The 20,126-nt window shown below is 37.2% G+C and overlaps 1 protein-coding gene across 1 annotated transcript in view; it reads right to left on the minus strand.

Annotated features, from left to right (window-relative positions):
* Window positions 1-18,995, minus strand: part of cacng3b (calcium channel, voltage-dependent, gamma subunit 3b) — a 44,837-nt gene extending 25,842 nt beyond the window's left edge. Inside the window, exon 1 of the mRNA XM_016279133.1 lies at window positions 18,032-18,995. Within this exon, the coding sequence (XP_016134619.1) occupies window positions 18,032-18,242 (211 nt within the window). The 5' untranslated portion in view covers window positions 18,243-18,995. The remainder of the gene's footprint in view (window positions 1-18,031) is intronic.
* Between the last annotated feature and the right edge of the window lie 1,131 nt (window positions 18,996-20,126).

Consider the following 20,126-nt stretch of genomic DNA (forward strand, 5'->3'; position numbering starts at 1 on the left):
CCCTCCTCTTTCCACCCCCCTGCCTCTCTAGAACTCTGGTCGGCTCCCGTCCTTGGCTCTCGCTACTCATAGGCCTGTCTCTCCACGGCAGTTTCGTCCTATTCCTCTCTGCCCATGCTCGAGACGACGCCTGGAATTCAGCGGTGGCATTCTATTGCCAGTTCGCCCCCTCTCTTCCCCGCGGGCTCGACCGCAGCTGGTCTAACCTCCACGCTGATCAGAACTGACTTTTTGCTGGGGTTTTGCTATCCGGCTGACTTATTTACCTTTTTGTTATCACAGTTTCAATAAACTTGGATTTTGTTTTCACCTGCTGTTGGACTCCGGTCTCGTTTCTGACACTGGAAGCTTGCATAAAATATTTTTTGTCAAATTATTCATCTCAAATTTTGTAAATATTATGTCAAATAAACAAAAATGTAAATGCAGAAATTGTTATTTAACAGTCACAAATTAAGTTTCAAACCATATCGTATGGACCAGACCTACTGGACACAGCTACTTTTTTTTTTACTGCATCCCTTTCAGTACACACTACCAAAATTAAATTCACAAATTCATCAAATTAATTTGCTGTGATGCTGAAGATTCATCAGTGGCATTGATTCAGCAGTGAAATTCTTTTTTGACACGACCAGTGAAAATTGGTTCAATTGGAGATCATTTAAATGAAAATCCTGATTATTTTTACCCAGCCCTATGAATAGTTCTATTTTTGCGTCATGCTGAGTTGATTCCTAAGAGTGTTCCAAATAAGTCGCTTCACATTTTGTTTAGGATGCTATCTTCAAAGGCAGCTATCTTTGTAGGCTGTAAAAAGCAAGACAGCTCACTAGATTTTGGAAAAGAGCTTAAAGCACATTTCTGTAGCACACAATGAAATTGAGCTACCAATGGCTTGTGCCAGTCAGAGTGTTACAGTAATCACTGCTCCAGTGGAAATACTGCACATTTCTGCTGCTTTTAATGACCTATGTGTGTTTAATTTTGCAGGTAGAGTCTGAAAATTAAGGCCCAGCTTGCAGAGAGATTGATTGGCCTAATGGTTTTGACACGGTGAGTCATCCACATTTATTAGGCATGGTTTTAATGATCCTCCACAGGGCACAATATCTTTGCACAATAATATTCTTACCAACACGAGAGGCTCACTTACCAGCCCGCTAATTCAACTAAACATAACAAGGCAAGGAACGCTTTATTCGAGCTCTGTGATAAGCGGAGACATGGAGCATCCATGTTAAATCATGTTTCTGGAGAATGGGGTAATAAATGTGCAATGTGGCCTGTCCAAGACAACTAGGATGGCGCTGAAAGACTTCAAATTGTACAAGAGGCAATCTTCTTCCACTTGTGGCGTCACATGCCCCCTCCTCTCTCCCGCTCGCCCGCACACACTCAGAAGCCGTTAGCTGCTTATTACTGTTATCTCAGAAGGTCCCAATAACTATTCTTGTTTGTTTAAGTCCGTTACTTCTGCTTTGGTCTTTTCCATTAAATGGAGTCTTTTCAAACGACAGCACACTTCAAAAGACGGGTAGAGGGGTTGTGCAGTAGCTGATACAGGCAGCCACTTCCTCAAGAACCGCAGGGGCTCTTGAATACCTCTTAGGGGCTGAATCATGTAAGCAATCCTGAGGGGTTCACTCCAGGAAAATATCCCTTCTTTTCCTTCCAGTAGTGTCATGCCCATTCAAACAGAGTGCCCCCTCGGAAGTGGATTAGCAATGCAATTTCCAAGACAAAAATCAAATTTTATCATATTGTTTGTATCTTTGATATATATATATATATATATATATATATATATATATATATATAAAATTTATATTATATATATAAGTCTCTAAGGCTCATCAAGGGTGCATTTATTTGATCAAAATATAAAATCCCTGTTTTCAATTTCAATATATATTTAAAATGTAATTTATTCTTGTGATGTCAAAACCGAATTTTCAGCAGGCATTACTCCAGTCTTCAGTGTCACACAATCCTTCATAAATCATTCTAATATGCTGATTTTAAGCTCAACAAACATTTATAATTAGGCTACTGTTGAAATGTTGAAAACTGTGAACTGCTTACATACATTTTTTTCCAGGATTTTATTATTAACAGAAAGTTCAAAAGAACAGCAGTTATTACATTTATTAACATTATAAATTACTGTCACTAGTATTCACATTGATATTTACGGAATAAAAGTATTAATTTGTTCATGCAAATAAAATAAAATAAAATAACTGTGACCCCAGACTTTTGAACGGTGGTGCATATGTCAATATATTTACTTTCATACACCAGGAAAAAAATAGTCATACATATTTGGAAAGACATCGTCATTTACATGCCAGAATTATCAGTTTTAAGTGACAGTGCTTCCCAAAAAATATAAAATTGTTTAGATAAGAAGGTCATCATTTATTCACCTTCATGTCGTTCCAAACCTGTATGACTTTCCTTTCTATTCAGTACACAAAAATGGCATTTTGAAGTTTCATTTGGATGTTTCAACTGTATTTTAAATAATAGACTAAGTCTTATATGTTTGTAAGGACATGAGGGTGAGTAAAAACGATGTCATATATTTTTTTTTGTCACTTATTGTCATACTCTTGTGAAGGGAGGCGCACAAAGTCGAAGGTAATCCAAATAACATTTAATAGTAATCCAAGATTATGAAGATTTATGCAAAACACAGGGTAACACAAGCAGCATACACAACTAATAACTGGCCAAGGACTGAACAGAACAGGGAGAACTTATACAGATACTAAACGAGGGAACTAATGAGATGATTAACGAACACAGGAGAACTGAATGAACTAATCAAAAGAGAGACAGAAACTAGGTCAAAGTCAAAATGGGCATGAAGACAAAAACTAAATGAAAACGCAACAAAAGAAGTCCATAACTGTGAAACTTATCCTTTTAAATATTCCTTAAACAATTACAAAAACCAGTTATACATGAAAAACTGACCCAAACCTGGCCTGAAATTCACCAGTTTGTTGGGTTGCAAACTGCTAACTCACCCCAGCAAGGCCAAAGTTCTTTGACAGAGGAATGACAGTATTCATCTAAAGTGGGCTGCACTCCCTATTTGTAATTCAATGAGACCATCTTGTCTTTTGGTTGCCAAAGACAGAGCTCATGAATATTTGGGCTTACTGCACAACACATGACAGCAGAACCATGAAAGTGAACACATTTTGTGTGGAGGCTAATCCTAAAAGGCCGTATGTTTGGCCGATAAACATTTGCCTGACACCATCGGAGCCTGATCCGAAGGATGTGGAGTGTTATGCTACGTATGGGAGGGACTCAAAGCCAACTGGTACATACATGTGAGTCCAACAGCAGCCAATGCTGACGCTGTGATTGCTGTGAAAGCACTTTTTTTCTGACACACATCGAATGGCCTTCATGTCATGGCTATTCTTCAGAGCCAACATGCTTGATTTAGTTTTCCATGAAAAGGCGGAAGCTGCCTGCGCAAGCCAGCCAAAGGTTCCTGCCAGCCCAATCTCCACAGAGAGGTCTTCTCAGGCGCGGGCCAACATCGAGTTTAATAGACTTATTTGGCTTGTTAACACTCTAGCAGCGCTGCCCGTATTCACGCAGAGGTGAAGTCAACACATACACATCAAAATTCAGTTCTATCCCTCCCTGATCCCTTTGCTTTCCAACTATCCCTAATATAATAATTATCATACAAGAGCTCTGGAATAGTGCTGGACATCTACATGAAATGTGCCAAAAACTGTTCCACATGAGTGAATGCAAGTGAGTAAACAACCAGGGCTTAAGGGAGATAACGGCACTTAATAACACAGGGGAGGAACACAGCTTTTTCACGGCTTTTTCAGCAGGCTTCCTAATCACAATACACCAGGAGATCGCAGAAACACAAGACAGATAGCTCATAAAAACAGGGACACAGCCATAACTATTGTTCGGCGGTGAGCTTATGAAACCCTGCAGGTGAACATGCTGCAGATATTGAAGACACTTTCTCATTGCCAAAGCCACAATAATTCTTGCGGTGACTTGTACGAACAGGCTGGTGTGGGTGCTACTTTGAAGAGCTATAGCGATACTATTGCGCTCTAAGTACATTAAGAGAAACCCCCTAGAGGCCAGCACAATCAATGTTTGCCCAAGGAGTGTGAAAGTCTGTGTTTGACACCGCAAAAGACCTTGGGACTGGTGGACTATATTGTTGTTAGTGTCAGATAAAGCTCAGTATTGTAACAATTGTGTGGGCATGCATGCACACTTGCATATAAGTGTTTCTTCAACACTCAGTACACCCCAGGGGTTGAAAGTAGAAACATAACTTTAACTGTCTTTTTCTTTTATATGAAGGTCACATAAAGACTATCATGAAACTTTTCACAAGTGCCTTTTATGTAGATTGTATTGTTCAACTCTTGTCCCAGACCCAGTGTTGGGCAGTAACGCATTACTAATTTCATTACTATTTTAGTAACGTAGTAATTTAACGCGTTATAATTTTCAAAATAGTAATTAGAGTATAGTTACAAGCCGAGGTCTCTATACATTACTGCCGCATTACATTGCTGACATAATGCAGTGTTTTATAATCTAGAGATTGTAAAAAGGATGTAGCTCAAGCACTGTCGAGTCAAGTGCCAGTGGATTAGAGACCTGCTCCCGCGAGACCCGACGCAACAGAGTGCGGCGCGGGACAAGATGGGCGAGTGCTGGTGCGAGTGGGTAGACACTCGTGTGTGTGCGGGAGGTGACCGTGATTTCACCAAGTCAACATGTTCCTGGATCAACATCCTTGTTGATCCTGGAACAACATTCCAATTAACCAATCAGAATTGAGGGATAACTTTTCAGGAAATATTTGTTTTAGGCTTACGATCAGGGTTAGGTGCTTCTACACCCTTGGTAATCAGCTATCATTTCACACTGATTTTAGGAATAAATTATGGGTAGGGTTAGGTTTAGGGGTAGGGATTGGGTTTAGTTTATATTGTTGGACAGTAATGTTGATCCAGGATCAACAAAAGATGTTGATCCAGAAACATATCTTACTTGGCAAAATCACAGCGACTGTGTGCGGGATGCGGGAGAATAAAATGATTCACGGGACTCAGAGTTTCTATTTAGGCTATAACATGTGTTCGCTGCGTTAAGCAATGCAGTGCTGAAATTTGCTTGCTCACGAATCCTCTCATTATAACTCACGAATTGTAGACATTATGAAAGATTCATTATGCATATATTTCTTTTGTCATAACAGAGATTTGTCAGATTGCAATGAACTGAGATGTCTTTTGGAGATTATAAATGCAGCGCTCTTTGCTGGCATCCTGCCATGCCAAACCATGCACACAGTAGCCGCTTGCTTTAGTTAAAAATAACAGTGTTCTGTGAATGTTGATGCTTTAATAACAAATATTTATCGGGAGCGTGTATGCTGGGATTTCATAAATTTCTTGGAGAATAAAGTGAACGTAACTAGTAATGTAACTAATTACTAATTACTTTTGAAATAAAGTAATCAGAACAGTAACGTGATTACTTTTAAAAGGAGTAATCAGTAATTTGATTACATTTTCTGAGTAACTTGCCCAACACTGCCCAGACCTAGTTGTAAAGTTTTGATGAAACAGAAGTAGTGACACATTTTTCTTAGTTATTTTGTCATACATCAAAGTGAAACAAATGACCAAAAAAAAAACGGGACTTGGTTCTATCCTTCGGCTGTTGATTGGATGGAGGCAGAACTGAATGTGGGCTTGCAATTGACTGTAAGAAACGTAATTAGAGAGAAGTCTGGAAGATCAAGTTATAACCCACTAAATAAAAATAATAAAAATTTTGATTATATATATATATACAGGCCCAGGCGCCAGAGGGGACATCCCTGTGCCCCCCCTTCGGACCGAGGGGGACAGTCGAACTTGAGTTTAGCACCTAGTCTTACTCATACAACTGCCTGCTGTTGCATCTGATTGCTTTTAGATGGAAAAGCTGCACATAACTCCTGGTCTAGGATCTGTTTTCTTCGTAATAATAGCATAACGAAATAGATTTAGCAAACAATTCAGTGTATCTGCCCTTCTGCTTTGGAAAGCATCAAATTATTTTACAATGCATTTTCGCAGAGGTGAGCAATGTAGCCAATCACAGACATGCTTGTTGATTTCTAAAACGCAATGGCCAATCAGAGGTGTTTAGGTTGGAATCCACGCACTCACCACTCCAGTCACCGCTTTTTGTCCAGTGCGGAGTTCGATCATGCTCGTTGGTCTTTCTAACAAAGACATTAAAAAAGTTTCATCGTGTAGTCACGTTCATTGTTGTTGTTGTTGTTTTTTGGAACTTTGTGAGATCGTGATGAATGAGTGACAGTTTTTAATAAATTTAAAGGGAGCACTCTTTGTATGCTGCATACGATAATATATTCAGAATTTAAATAAAACTTGTGTTTTTCATGCTTGACAAGCGGCCACGTAAGACACAGAGAAAGCGAACTACTACACTATATAGAAAAAGATAATAATTTCAGAAGCACAGATGTGATTCTACAACCGAGCCTGGTCCAAACGCAGGATTTAGGTAAGGAAACGGTTATTATTTGTATTGGCTGCCACGCCAAATCATGCACACCTGCTTGCTTTTCTGTTTAATTTAACAGTGTTTTGTGAACATATATATGCTTTAATAACAAATAATTGTAACACTTTACAATAAGGTTCGATTAGTTAATGTTAGTTAATTATTGTAAAGTGCTACCTAAATAATGTATTTCCAGCGTTCACTTGAAAGTATTAACCCCCATTTTTCAAAAAATTATATAAATATAAAAACGTAAACATTCACGGATGAATCTTGCACAATAAGACCATCCATTAGCCTACATACATTTAGAATTTAAAAATATGAAATCCATCAAATAAATAAATATTACATATTTACAACTATGAAATAAACATATTTCAAAATATTTTTGTGTGAAAAACAGGAAGTAACTAATATTAAATTTCTCAGCAATAATAATGTGATAAGCCAATAATTATTTCCATGGCTCATAATCAACGGTCAACGTTAAAATTATATACTATGCCTAAATAAATTAAAAATAAATAAAGCAAAAAAAAGTGAATTTAAACATCACAACAATGTATAGTATGAAAATTTATATTCATTAATTTTTGCTAAAGATTACATTTAACAGTAAGATTTGTCAGATTGCGATGAACTGAGATGTCTTTTGGAGATTATAAATGCAGCGCTCTTTGCTGGCATTCTGCCATCCCAAACCATGCACACAGTAGCCGCTTGCTTTAGTTAAAAATAACAGTGTTCTGTGAATGTTGATGCTTTAATAACAAATATTTATCGGGAGCGTGTATGCTGGGATTTCATAAATTTCTTGGAGAATAAAGTGAACGTAACTAGTAATGTAACTAATTACTAATTACTTTTGAAATAAAGTAATCAGAACAGTAACGTGATTACTTTTAAAAGGAGTAATCAGTAATTTGATTACATTTTCTGAGTAACTTGCCCAACACTGCCCAGACCTAGTTGTAAAGTTTTGATGAAACAGAAGTAGTGACACATTTTTCTTAGTTATTTTGTCATACATCAAAGTGAAACAAATGACCAAAAAAAAAACGGGACTTGGTTCTATCCTTCGGCTGTTGATTGGATGGAGGCAGAACTGAATGTGGGCTTGCAATTGACTGTAAGAAACGTAATTAGAGAGAAGTCTGGAAGATCAAGTTATAACCCACTAAATAAAAATAATAAAAATTTTGATTATATATATATATACAGGCCCAGGCGCCAGAGGGGACATCCCTGTGCCCCCCCTTCGGACCGAGGGGGACAGTCGAACTTGAGTTTAGCACCTAGTCTTACTCATACAACTGCCTGCTGTTGCATCTGATTGCTTTTAGATGGAAAAGCTGCACATAACTCCTGGTCTAGGATCTGTTTTCTTCGTAATAATAGCATAACGAAATAGATTTAGCAAACAATTCAGTGTATCTGCCCTTCTGCTTTGGAAAGCATCAAATTATTTTACAATGCATTTTCGCAGAGGTGAGCAATGTAGCCAATCACAGACATGCTTGTTGATTTCTAAAACGCAATGGCCAATCAGAGGTGTTTAGGTTGGAATCCACGCACTCACCACTCCAGTCACCGCTTTTTGTCCAGTGCGGAGTTCGATCATGCTCGTTGGTCTTTCTAACAAAGACATTAAAAAAGTTTCATCGTGTAGTCACGTTCATTGTTGTTGTTGTTGTTTTTTGGAACTTTGTGAGATCGTGATGAATGAGTGACAGTTTTTAATAAATTTAAAGGGAGCACTCTTTGTATGCTGCATACGATAATATATTCAGAATTTAAATAAAACTTGTGTTTTTCATGCTTGACAAGCGGCCACGTAAGACACAGAGAAAGCGAACTACTACACTATATAGAAAAAGATAATAATTTCAGAAGCACAGATGTGATTCTACAACCGAGCCTGGTCCAAACGCAGGATTTAGGTAAGGAAACGGTTATTATTTGTATTGGCTGCCACGCCAAATCATGCACACCTGCTTGCTTTTCTGTTTAATTTAACAGTGTTTTGTGAACATATATATGCTTTAATAACAAATAATTGTAACACTTTACAATAAGGTTCGATTAGTTAATGTTAGTTAATTATTGTAAAGTGCTACCTAAATAATGTATTTCCAGCGTTCACTTGAAAGTATTAACCCCCATTTTTCAAAAAATTATATAAATATAAAAACGTAAACATTCACGGATGAATCTTGCACAATAAGACCATCCATTAGCCTACATACATTTAGAATTTAAAAATATGAAATCCATCAAATAAATAAATATTACATATTTACAACTATGAAATAAACATATTTCAAAATATTTTTGTGTGAAAAACAGGAAGTAACTAATATTAAATTTCTCAGCAATAATAATGTGATAAGCCAATAATTATTTCCATGGCTCATAATCAACGGTCAACGTTAAAATTATATACTATGCCTAAATAAATTAAAAATAAATAAAGCAAAAAAAAGTGAATTTAAACATCACAACAATGTATAGTATGAAAATTTATATTCATTAATTTTTGCTAAAGATTACATTTAACAGTACTAAATTATTAGTGTTTTTAAAGATTTTAAACTTTAAGTGAGCGTTTGATGATGCCAAAGGTAATCAAAATGTAAAAATTGGGGAAATAAGCCAGCAATGTAAAATAATACAATAATAAATACCTAAAAATTGTCTGATACTAATGACTTTAAAAGTCACTAATATCAGCTGATAATTTATATGTAACCCATATATCATGCATTCCTCTACTTTTCAAAAGTTTTTATATACTTAGAGCACAGTTAACAAGCAAACTTGCAATAATGAGATGTGGTGTGTGAAGTCTAATAACAATATCTTATGAACAATTAATAATTATCTTATTAATGTCTATCAAACAGTGCAAAAATTGTGAAAAATATTGATTAATGCATTCAAACACTTTGCCTTTATGACAGTCTCCTTTGTGAGTGACAACAAAGTGACAATACTAGCGGCAGAGCAAATGGACCACACACACACAAAGACGGATTGCCAGCAACACATTCTCAGAAGCCCTGTTATCACCTAAATCAACATTCATTGAAAAGTGTTTGCACAAACAGATTTTTCAGGCCTGCTTTCTCTTGACACCCTGTCCCTCTCGTCAATATAATATAGTCTCTTACTTTATTCCACAGTAACCAATATGAAATCCATCCAAGCCCTGGCACTTCCATCTCAAGCTAATGTAAGCCACTTAGTATCTCTGGCAGGTTTGTGTGAATATGTGTGTGTGTTTATGTACTGTGTAGAGCAGGCATGCGTCCAAAAGAGAGGGTTTTGGGTCAGCAGAGGGCCCGATGACATTCATAAAATTATATTGCGTTCCTTAGTGAATGTCTTTCAAATAACAGCATTTGAAATATATAATCCTTGCTCCTTGTTGAAAACCCAGTTATGGGTCACCAGTCTTTGATCAGTGATGTGTTACCTTTGAGACTAATGTGTGATTGCTTGTGCAAGGCAGCTTTGAAAGAGTCATTTAAACAAGTTATTAAAGTTAACCCCAAACACATTCTCATAAAATCTGACGCAACCTTACTTCCTCCAGCCCGGCCCACAGGAATATCGGTCGGCTGTGTTATCTCTGGTCGCCGAGCCTCTGAGATGGGGAGGAGACATGGGGAGCTATTTTAGCAAGCTTAACCAATGCTGTTAGAGGATCTATCAAGAGTAATTTGCCTCACAAAGGTCATCGCAGCCAGGGGCAGAGGCAGCATCACACGCAGGAGCCTGGAACAGCAGTGACTCACTATGGTCCACATTCTCCTGCCGGCTTCACAGGACGCTATGTACCCACCACATCAAATCAACACACTGTCACGGAGGGATAAACTAGCATCAATATTGTATTGATTTTGCATGGCATTAGATATTAATACATCGGTTTGCTAAATGTTGTATGGTTTCAGAAGCCCAGCCTATACAATCTGCAAAAATTGTGCTCTTTTGCAGTTTGCCACATTGCATGGTGGGTACGCTGTACTTTTAGCAACGCCTTACACTTCAAAACAGAATGTGGGACTAAAAAGGTCCCTGAGTTTCCCATCAAATACACATACTAGACAATACTCTGCAATAGACAATGGGTCTATTCACTAACCGTGCATAATATGAACATTTTGACAAACAAATCATGATTCATCAATAACTTTCGCACTGAAATTGATTCTAAATTCACCAAAAAAAAGTAGGAACAACTGAAACCACATGTATGCCCAAATCACATGCACTACTGGTATAATTTAAGATTTTTTTAAAAAATGTTTTTGAAAGAAATCTCTAATGCTCACAAATGAATTTATTTGATCAAAAATATAGTAAAAACCATAATATTGTGAAATATTGTTCCAATTCGGTTTTCTATTTTAATATTTTGTTAAATGTGATATATTTCTGTTGATTTCTTAAGCTGAATTTTCAGTATCATTTCTCCAGTCTTCAGTGTCACATGATCCTTCAGAAATTATTCTAATATGCTGATTTGCTACACAATTATTAATAAAGGTTCTTATTATTATTAATGTTGAAAATATTTTGCTGTTTAATATTTTTGTGGAAACCATGACACTTTGTTTCATGTTTCTTTGATGAATAAAAAGTTCAAAAGAAAAGCATTTATTTATTTAAAAAATAAATATATACAAATGTTTTACTGTCACTTTTATCAGTTTAATGCATCCTTGCTAAATAAAAGTTATTTTATTTAAAAAATATTTTTTTATCTCACTTACCCTAAACTTTTGAATGGTAGTATATCTCAATTTCCACAAAAATAGTAAGCAACAAAAACTTGTTTAATGCAAATTACTCACTTAATTTAGAATTAACATTACAATAAAGTTCTAACAAATTCATGTGCTTATGCATGTGTTGTGAATTAGACAGAAATTTTCTGTGAGAAGTTACAAATGATTCACATAATTACTAGTGAATGAGACCCAGTGCTCTCTGGAATATACAATTCTGATCGCATATTTCTTAATATTTGCCATTGTCCATGGCAAGACTGTATATACTTTAATTAACATTGTCTTATTTACAGGCTGATTGTTTTGTATATTGTAATGAATTAAAGCACAAGTTAAATGTTCAAATTACTTCAGCTATATTTAATGCCCACATATTGATTTATTTGGGGGATAGTGTGTTATAAGCTGCATAATGTACAGTCAGTTAGTCATTATCACAGAAAATAAACCCCTGCTCAGGGCAGAGTACATTATCACTTTTATATACTTCACCAGAAATAATAGGCTGCTTACTTGTCATCATTTAAAATCAGGAAGTCTCTTCATATTCCCCCATAATTCTTTACACAAAGAAGTGTAGGAGCTCATGTCAGCGGCACTAAATGAAAATGGTGAAAGCATGTCTGACTATTATACTGACTGGGCTTTAACACAAAGAAGTATTCATTATTAATTTTTTCTGCTCATTCAAATTGCCACCAAAAAAATAAATAAATAAATAAATTCTGCTAGCGTATAGATAAAAAGTGTATTTCAACAATGTACTGCAAAATGTTTCTTCCATTACCACTGCCATAAAAAATTAAAGGGTTAGTTCACCCAAAAATGAAAATTAGCCCACAAATGACTCACCCTCAAGTCATCCTAGGTGTATATGACTTTCTTCTTTCAGACAAATCCAGTCGGAGTTATATTAAAAATGGTCTTTGATCTTTCAAGCTGTTTTATGGCACTCAGCGGGTGTTGCATGCATCAGTCCAAAAGAAGTTAAATAAAAATCCCCATCCATTAAAAAAAAGTGTCTCACACGGCTCTGGGGGTTGTACAAAGGCTTCCTGTAGCGAATCGATGCATTTTTGTAAGAAAAATATCCATATTCAAAACGTAATAATCACTTTAATGTAGCCTGCGCCAACAGTTGTACACAGAAGCAGTTCCGGGCGGATGACGTATGAGGTCAGCTTTGCGCATGCGCCGCTCAGAAGTGATGAACGCGGAAGCGCAGGGGAGAGATCAAAACAAAACAACGGTCACTTAATAGAAGTACAAAACGAGGATTTGTAAAGAAGAATGTCAGAGGATTTCGATATAAGCCAAGAGGAGACTGGTTTTCCTTTGCTAAAGTAAGGAAACTTTGCTTTCTTTGGTCCTGTTAACAAACGTTGTTTTTTTCACGAGACTCACCGGCACATGCACAATGCTGAACTCATACGTCATCTGCCCGGAGCCGTGTGAGACATTTTTTTTATGGATGGGCGCTTTTTATTGAACTTCTTTTGGACTGATGCATGCAACACCCGCTGAGTGGCATTAAACAGCATGAAAGATCAAAGACAATTTTTAATATAACTCCGACGGGATTCGTCTAAAAGAAGAAAGTCATATACACCTAGGATGACTTGAGGGTGAGTAATTTGTGGGCTAATTTTAATTTTTGGGTGAACTAACCCTTTAAGTCCACTATAGCTGTGTGTATTAGCCCAACCATTTGTTCCCAGTCTAACAGTCCTCACTCGCACCTTTAGTGCACATTAAAAAGGCAAAAACACGGGCCGCATTCCTGCGAAGTGTCCCGAGTGGCAGTGTAAGTGGTTATGAGGTAGTATGTTCACATCCCAACGAACCAATCTCATTGTCCATTTCAGAATATGTGCACTCACGCGTGTGCATCTCTACATGCATGTTTGACACATGTTTGAGTAGCCGTGTGATGGCCGGGCAGCATTTCATGTTTCTGTGTCTCCAAAGCTTTCATGAACAAGGGGAGGAGGAGGACGGAAAGCAGGGTTGAGGATGGGGGAAGGTATGGAGAAAGAGCAGTGGGCCTATCTCGCAGGCGGAGCGGCTGGTTTCCAAGGAGATGTGTGTGCGTGATGAGAGTGTATGAGACAGGCTTTGCTTGGGTGCACACTTAGAAGGAAGAGTCCCTCTTCATCACTCCCTGCTTTGCCTCTCTCTCCCCCTTCTTACCTCAGTTCCCAGGTCATCATTTATCCTGAGCACGGCCAAAACGTTCCCCTGAGATCCACCTGCACTTGAGGACATACTGCATTAATCTTACACCTCCATTCAGCATATAAACCCGTGTTAAATTCCACCGGAGCGTTCCCCTTATTATTACGTACATAACCGCTAATGCGTCTCCCTATGATGACATGTGATGTAACATGCTATATATTTAACCCTCATGTTCTGTTAGGCCATAAGGACATAATTTATTTGCTTGAAAATTATACTTAATATTAAATCATCAGGCTGATACTTCTTGACTTTTCCTAATCATCTGAGAATTAATTATAAACACAATTTTGATATATGCTTCAAAAATTCTCCTCTGAAAAATGTTACATCATTTCTGTTTGGGTCTCAAAGACCCAAGATATAAAACAAGATTAAATGCAATGGATTTTCATATGCTCAATTCTCTGAAATTGTACAAATAAACTTGGTTTTGTTTTGATATATATTTATTTATTAGAATTACTAGAATTAATAATAGTCACAAATCTAAAAGTGCATGTCTACTTTATGATAAAACAGATGGTTAAAGCTTTAAAATGATCTGCTGACTGTGTTTTGATTAGGTTAGAAGAGCATATAAAAATTATTCTGAAAGGTTCATTTTGAAATTACTATTATTAATTTTAGACACTACCAGTAAGATTTTTGAAAAGACATCCCTTATGCTTACAAAGGCAGTAATATTAAGAAATATTATTACAATTTAAAACAACTCTTTTCTATTTTAATGCATTTTAAAATATAATTTTGTCCTGTGATGTCAAAGCTGAATTTTCAGGATCAGTACTCCAGTCTTCAATGTCACATGATTCGTCAGAAATCATTCTAATTTGCTGATTTGATGCTCAAGAAACATTTCTTATTATTATCAATTTTATTTGTATTTTTGTGAAAACCATTATATTTTCTATTTTTTAGGCTTAGATCAATAAAAAGTTCAAAAGAACAATATTTATTTGAAATATAAATCTTTTTTTGTAACATTATAATTGTCTTTACTGTCACTTTACCGTCAATGTAGGGCTGGACAATAATTCGATATCAATATGTATCGCGATATAATTTTTTTCAATAACGGTGATATGACAAATTTTTTTTTCAGGATTCTTTGATGAATAGAAAGATCCAAGGATCAGCATTTATCTGAAATAAAAAGCTTTTGTAACATTATACACTATTCCATTAAGTATCATTTTTATTAATTTTTTGGGAAAGAAATTATAGAAATTAATACTTTTATTTAGCAAGGATGCTTAAAATTGATCAAAAGTGATGATAAAGGCATTTATAATGTTACAAAAGATTTATATTTCAGATAAATAGTGTTCATATCGATATCGGAATTATATCGTATCGACCGAAATTAAGAAATATATCGTGATATCAATTTTGGCCATATCGTCCAGCCCTACGTCAATGCCTTTCTGAAAAAGTAAAAGTAAAAACAAATCTTACTGACCCTTAAGCTTTTGAACAGTAGTGTATCATGGGGTCTTTGTAACCCCATACATAAAAAACAATATTGCATGATATAGAATAATCTCTAAAAGAACAGGGCTAATAAAGTCATGCCTTTTGGTAACTGTTTCAATGAAAAAATTGGAGAAGTGAATCACATTCTCATGCTGATTCATAGCATTCATATGACTTCTAATGGTCTGATATGATGTTTGCTTTAAACATATGACTGTACCATCAGCCTTTGGAATTTAAACTGTAATTATGCAGTAAGAATCATGATCTTAAGTGATCCTTATGGCCGATCAAATCCAGGTTGCACTTCAGTTCACAGTTTTTCCAGGAAGTCTGGATCAGTGCTGCTGTTTAGGCCTCCCACAGACACACATCCATTTACATATTGGCACACAGAGCTGTACTTGATGAACTCCCCCCAGAGCGTTTTACACACCAGGCTGCTGGACATCTAAGGAGGCTGAAGACAAAGGTAGTGTGACCTGGATAGACCACTGAAAACACACGCTTACACTTCCTCCCTAACACTAATGTTTCATTCATGGCTATTCAACAATATGCACCTGTACAACTGTACAGTCTTCTCAGTGTAAATATCTCTCTTCTGATGCTTTACCCTAAAATTAAAAAATAAGCATCTAAACTATAAAAAGTGAGAGTTCACCCAAAAATGTAAGTTCTTCCATCATTTACTCAAATGCATGTCATTCCAAACCTGTATGTCTTTCTTTGTGGAACATAAAAGAAGATATTTTGAAAATATTAGTTTTTTTATTTTCTTCTAGTCAATGAAAATCAATGGGGTCCAAAAAAGACTGCACAGAAACTTTCATTATATGGACAAAAACAAAATCGTACTTCAAAATATATTTGTGTGTGTGTGTGTGTGTGTGTGTGTTCAGCTAAAGAATGACATGAGGGTGAGTCAATTATGACAGAATTTTCATTTTTTGGTGAGCTATCACTTCAAACACAAGACCAATAATCACAAACAGGTCAAATCTCTCAAGAACAATAAGTCAACATGTAAGGAAAATATTTTTAAAGTCAATCTGAATAGTTTTTTGTCACCCTCTTTTCTTCATAATTCAACACATTTCTGATCAAGAAAGACTATTTGATGAGGAGAAAAAAAAATATTTTATCAATTGAGAATTAATTGGATTGTGATAAGTAGGCATTTCACTCCAGAATGGAGGCAGACCGAATGAGAGTTTGCTAAAATGTGTCTAAATACCTTTTTGGCTGTTGGTTAACATTATCAAATAGGTTGTGTGGCCTAGGTGATGTCATCACAACAGGAATGTTGTTTCCGGAAAGAGTAAGTAATGACATATTAATTCTAGATTTCAAAGGCCAACATTTTTTTCTATGAAATAAGACCAGAAAAGTGCATTAAGAAAGTAAAAAGGGTCAATGCTGGTTCCATGTTGATTTTGAATAAGATCAACAGGCAAAGCAAAGCCGTCATGCATGAAGGAACATGCAGAAGGTAGTGATTGGCTATAGTGCAGCACACTCTTGAAGGTTATATTCAGAGAGGCTGGTCATGCAGTCTTGTCCAGCAGAAAGGCTCATTACTACCCTTCTCAAAGATTTATGTACGGACAAGCTTTGTCCATGACTCAGAGTGATATGTTTCTACTTAGATGGATCAATCTCTCAATGATATTAAGCAAATAAATCATGAGAATCTTTTTGAGATTTAAAGTGGATCAAATATGGCTGTGGGTATCTGTGCACTGGGTGACAGTGACATACACTTCAATTAAATTAATACTGAAAAGTCAATCACTGGATTTGTGTAATCTGCCATGGCCACATCTATTGGATTGCGCCCATCCCTTTCAATTAAAGATGAGGATCTTCCCATCACACTGCAGTCATGTCACCTCTCTGCGTTCCCTGGGGCAGGAGATTAATCAAAGTTTGAAAAGACATTATGAAGTACATTATTTCACTCCCAGTCAAGCAGTGTCAGGGCTGCCATAACCTAAACTACATGGAATTAGAATGAATCCATCCAGAGGACAAAGGCAAGGAAAGAGAGGGAAGATAAGGAGGAAAACGAGGAAAACAGAGGAAGACGATAAGCCAAAGGAACAAGTCATCATCATGTTTTGGGGGTATACGATGTACATTTGAATAACAGGGTATGATTTAAACTCCATAGGGTGTTTTGTTGAGCTCACTGTACTTATGTAAGGCTGTAGGCTGCTAGCTTGAATTGACTTTGATTTCCCTTCAAAAAGCCTTTTAAATCTGTTTTGTGTGTGAGGTGGGACAACAGTCTGTTCAGAGCACCATGACTGACATAACGGATGGGCTGATTACAGCTTTATGAGTGAATACAATGCACCCCAAAAATATATATTTTCATAATTGTAATCCTTCTAGATTCTTTCCTTTATGTAAGGGACCGGTTTATTTATGTTATCTTTATTGGTAACATTATTGCAATGACACTAACAGCATTGGCCAAGTAGCCTATTCTGTTCCATGTCAACAGCTTGCAATACTGAGACATTTATACTTTGTAGAATAGAGTGCTTTCATTGAACTGCAATACAAGGTAATCAATATGATTGCCCATCTTATTTTGAACTGACAAGTGAGTAATTACACAATTTAGCCCTGATCTATTGGTTATATGACAGCTGCAATCATCATGCTGCTGAGGTTAGTGCTTCCAATGTGTCACATTAAATAATCCTCAGTTTAATCATCAGTTGGATAGGATAGAATGGACACAAGCGTATACAAGGAAAACTAGTCTACTAGAATCTAGATAAATAGATAAGACAGACGGACGGACGGAGATAGATAGATAGATAGATAGATAGATAGATAGATAGATAGATAGGAAAGCACATAAGTTGGACCCCTTGGACTTCCAGAAGCACACGAAATCTCTTACTTACCTTCTAGACAGCAGGTTCTCCACAGTCCGGAATGGGTCATGACTTCCTCATTCTTCCTGCTCGTCTCGTTCTCGTTATTACTTTTGACCCGGCACACTCCTCGTGAGTACAGCCAGTAGTCCGTTCCCACAGCGATAGTCATCAGGCTGAACGCGGCGAACGCGCCCACTGTGGTGATGAGCATTTGGACTCCTCTGTCACACATCAACATTTTGCCTCATTTCAGGATGGGGAGTCAAAACAGGGTTCTTAGCGTGTCTCGTAAAACCTCCTAGCCTGTCTGATGTGCGGACTCCATGCTCCAATCGACTTCAGAAGCCCATAACATTATTATGTGCTGATTTCTGGGGTCTCGAGACTGTTGCAGTCGCTGTTGATGCTTCTCAAGTTCAGTAGAAAACCTCACAGTGTTCCCATCGCTTAAGCGGAGAGCTAGGCTATTTGTTTCTCATTCTGGGTTGTGAAAAAACTGTTATCGAGGAACAGTCTCTCATCAGCACCACAGCATTTTGCAATTGAGGCACCGGGCTAAACGAATGACACGATGTTTCGCCTGTGACTTCAATAGAACATCTTTGTTTCCTGAAAACGGCAATAAATCAGTGTTTATGCACGGAGAGTAAGTATCAAAAATACTGTCCTTTGTTAATCCAGCGGATAATACCTCCGTTCAATGGATGCATCCGGTATTTTTCTCTAAAACACAAGAGAAGAGTAAAATATCCCACTTCATGATCAGCGTGTCTGTCCAAAAATCCCCTTCAGATCTGGCGAATCTAAAGAAAATGTCATTTGATTGTGGAGCAGCATGTTATGAAGGCACCAATCAAGAAGTAATCGATTAAATGAACATAATCCCAGCGCTTGTAATTTCTGTCAACGGTGATTCTGGTCCCCGCAAATGTGTTTTACAGCAATGACAGCTCCCACGTTCCTCCCGAATCCGCTCGCTTGAAACACCGCCCACAGAGGGAGCGGAGCGGAGCGCGCTGGCTGCTGTCCGCGCTGCTGAATGGACGAAGCCTCTCGTCTAATCTGAGTTTCTCCCCGCACAGCGCCCCTGACTCAACCAATGTGCTACTTAAGGCCTTCATATGCAAAGATATGGGGAAGAAGCGATGCATGACTATTCGGACCCTGGAGAACAGGAACGTCCTTAAAATGCCACAGACATTTTCGACGATTTCCTCCGTGGAGACCTTCACATGGACAATTACGGAGAGTTTTATAGATCACAAAATTCATAGGGATATTTTGATCACAGTACAATCAAAGTTGCACGATTTGCATTGGTCTGGGTTTTGAATTGGGTCGGGAACCACACACACACACACACACACACAATTTCTTTTTTTCCCTTCAGATTCTGTTGTTCTACAGAAAATACAGGTACAGCAACGAGCGAATGAATCGTTTGTCGGTTCTTTTTAGTGAATAACTAACATGCTTGACCAATGGGGTCCAGTTCTCAGAGAAATTACTCGCGCCAATTCTTTTTGGTGAATTGAATTGAAAACGCTGAATCTAATCGGTGACTGACTCACTTACTGAACCCTATCAAAACCAAAAACTGTTGCCGTAGACCTAGAATCAGGTGTACGTTTACATGACAAATATGTACTAAAACGGAAAAGCTTTTCCTTTGCGTTTTTGAAACGTTTTCCAAACAGACGACAACTCTGTCAAAACGATCCCCCTTCACATTAATTCTAAAAATCGACTAACAATGCTGTACATATGCCAGACCAGTAGTTGGCGATGTCACTTTTTAAAGAAACTCTACTCGCCTGTGCACATACATGGCCGAGAGAGCTCAGCGCACTGCAAATGAAAAAAAAAAAACACATGCAAATTAAGAAAACATCTTCATCAATTTGACAACACACCCGCTGCAAATTCTCACAACACAGCCAAATACAGAAACGCGCTGCAAATACAGAAACCCGCTGCAAATTCTCACAACACAGCCAAATACAGAAACGCGCTGCAAATACAGAAACCCACTGCAAATTCTCACAACACAGCCAAATACAGAAACGCGCTGCAAATACAGAAACCCACTGCAAATTCTCACAACACAGCCAAATACAGAAAC

The sequence above is a fragment of the Sinocyclocheilus grahami genome, unplaced genomic scaffold (genome assembly GCF_001515645.1).
Source record: "Sinocyclocheilus grahami isolate Dianchi unplaced genomic scaffold, SAMN03320097.WGS_v1.1 scaffold127.1, whole genome shotgun sequence".
Lineage (NCBI taxonomy): Eukaryota > Metazoa > Chordata > Actinopteri > Cypriniformes > Cyprinidae > Sinocyclocheilus > Sinocyclocheilus grahami.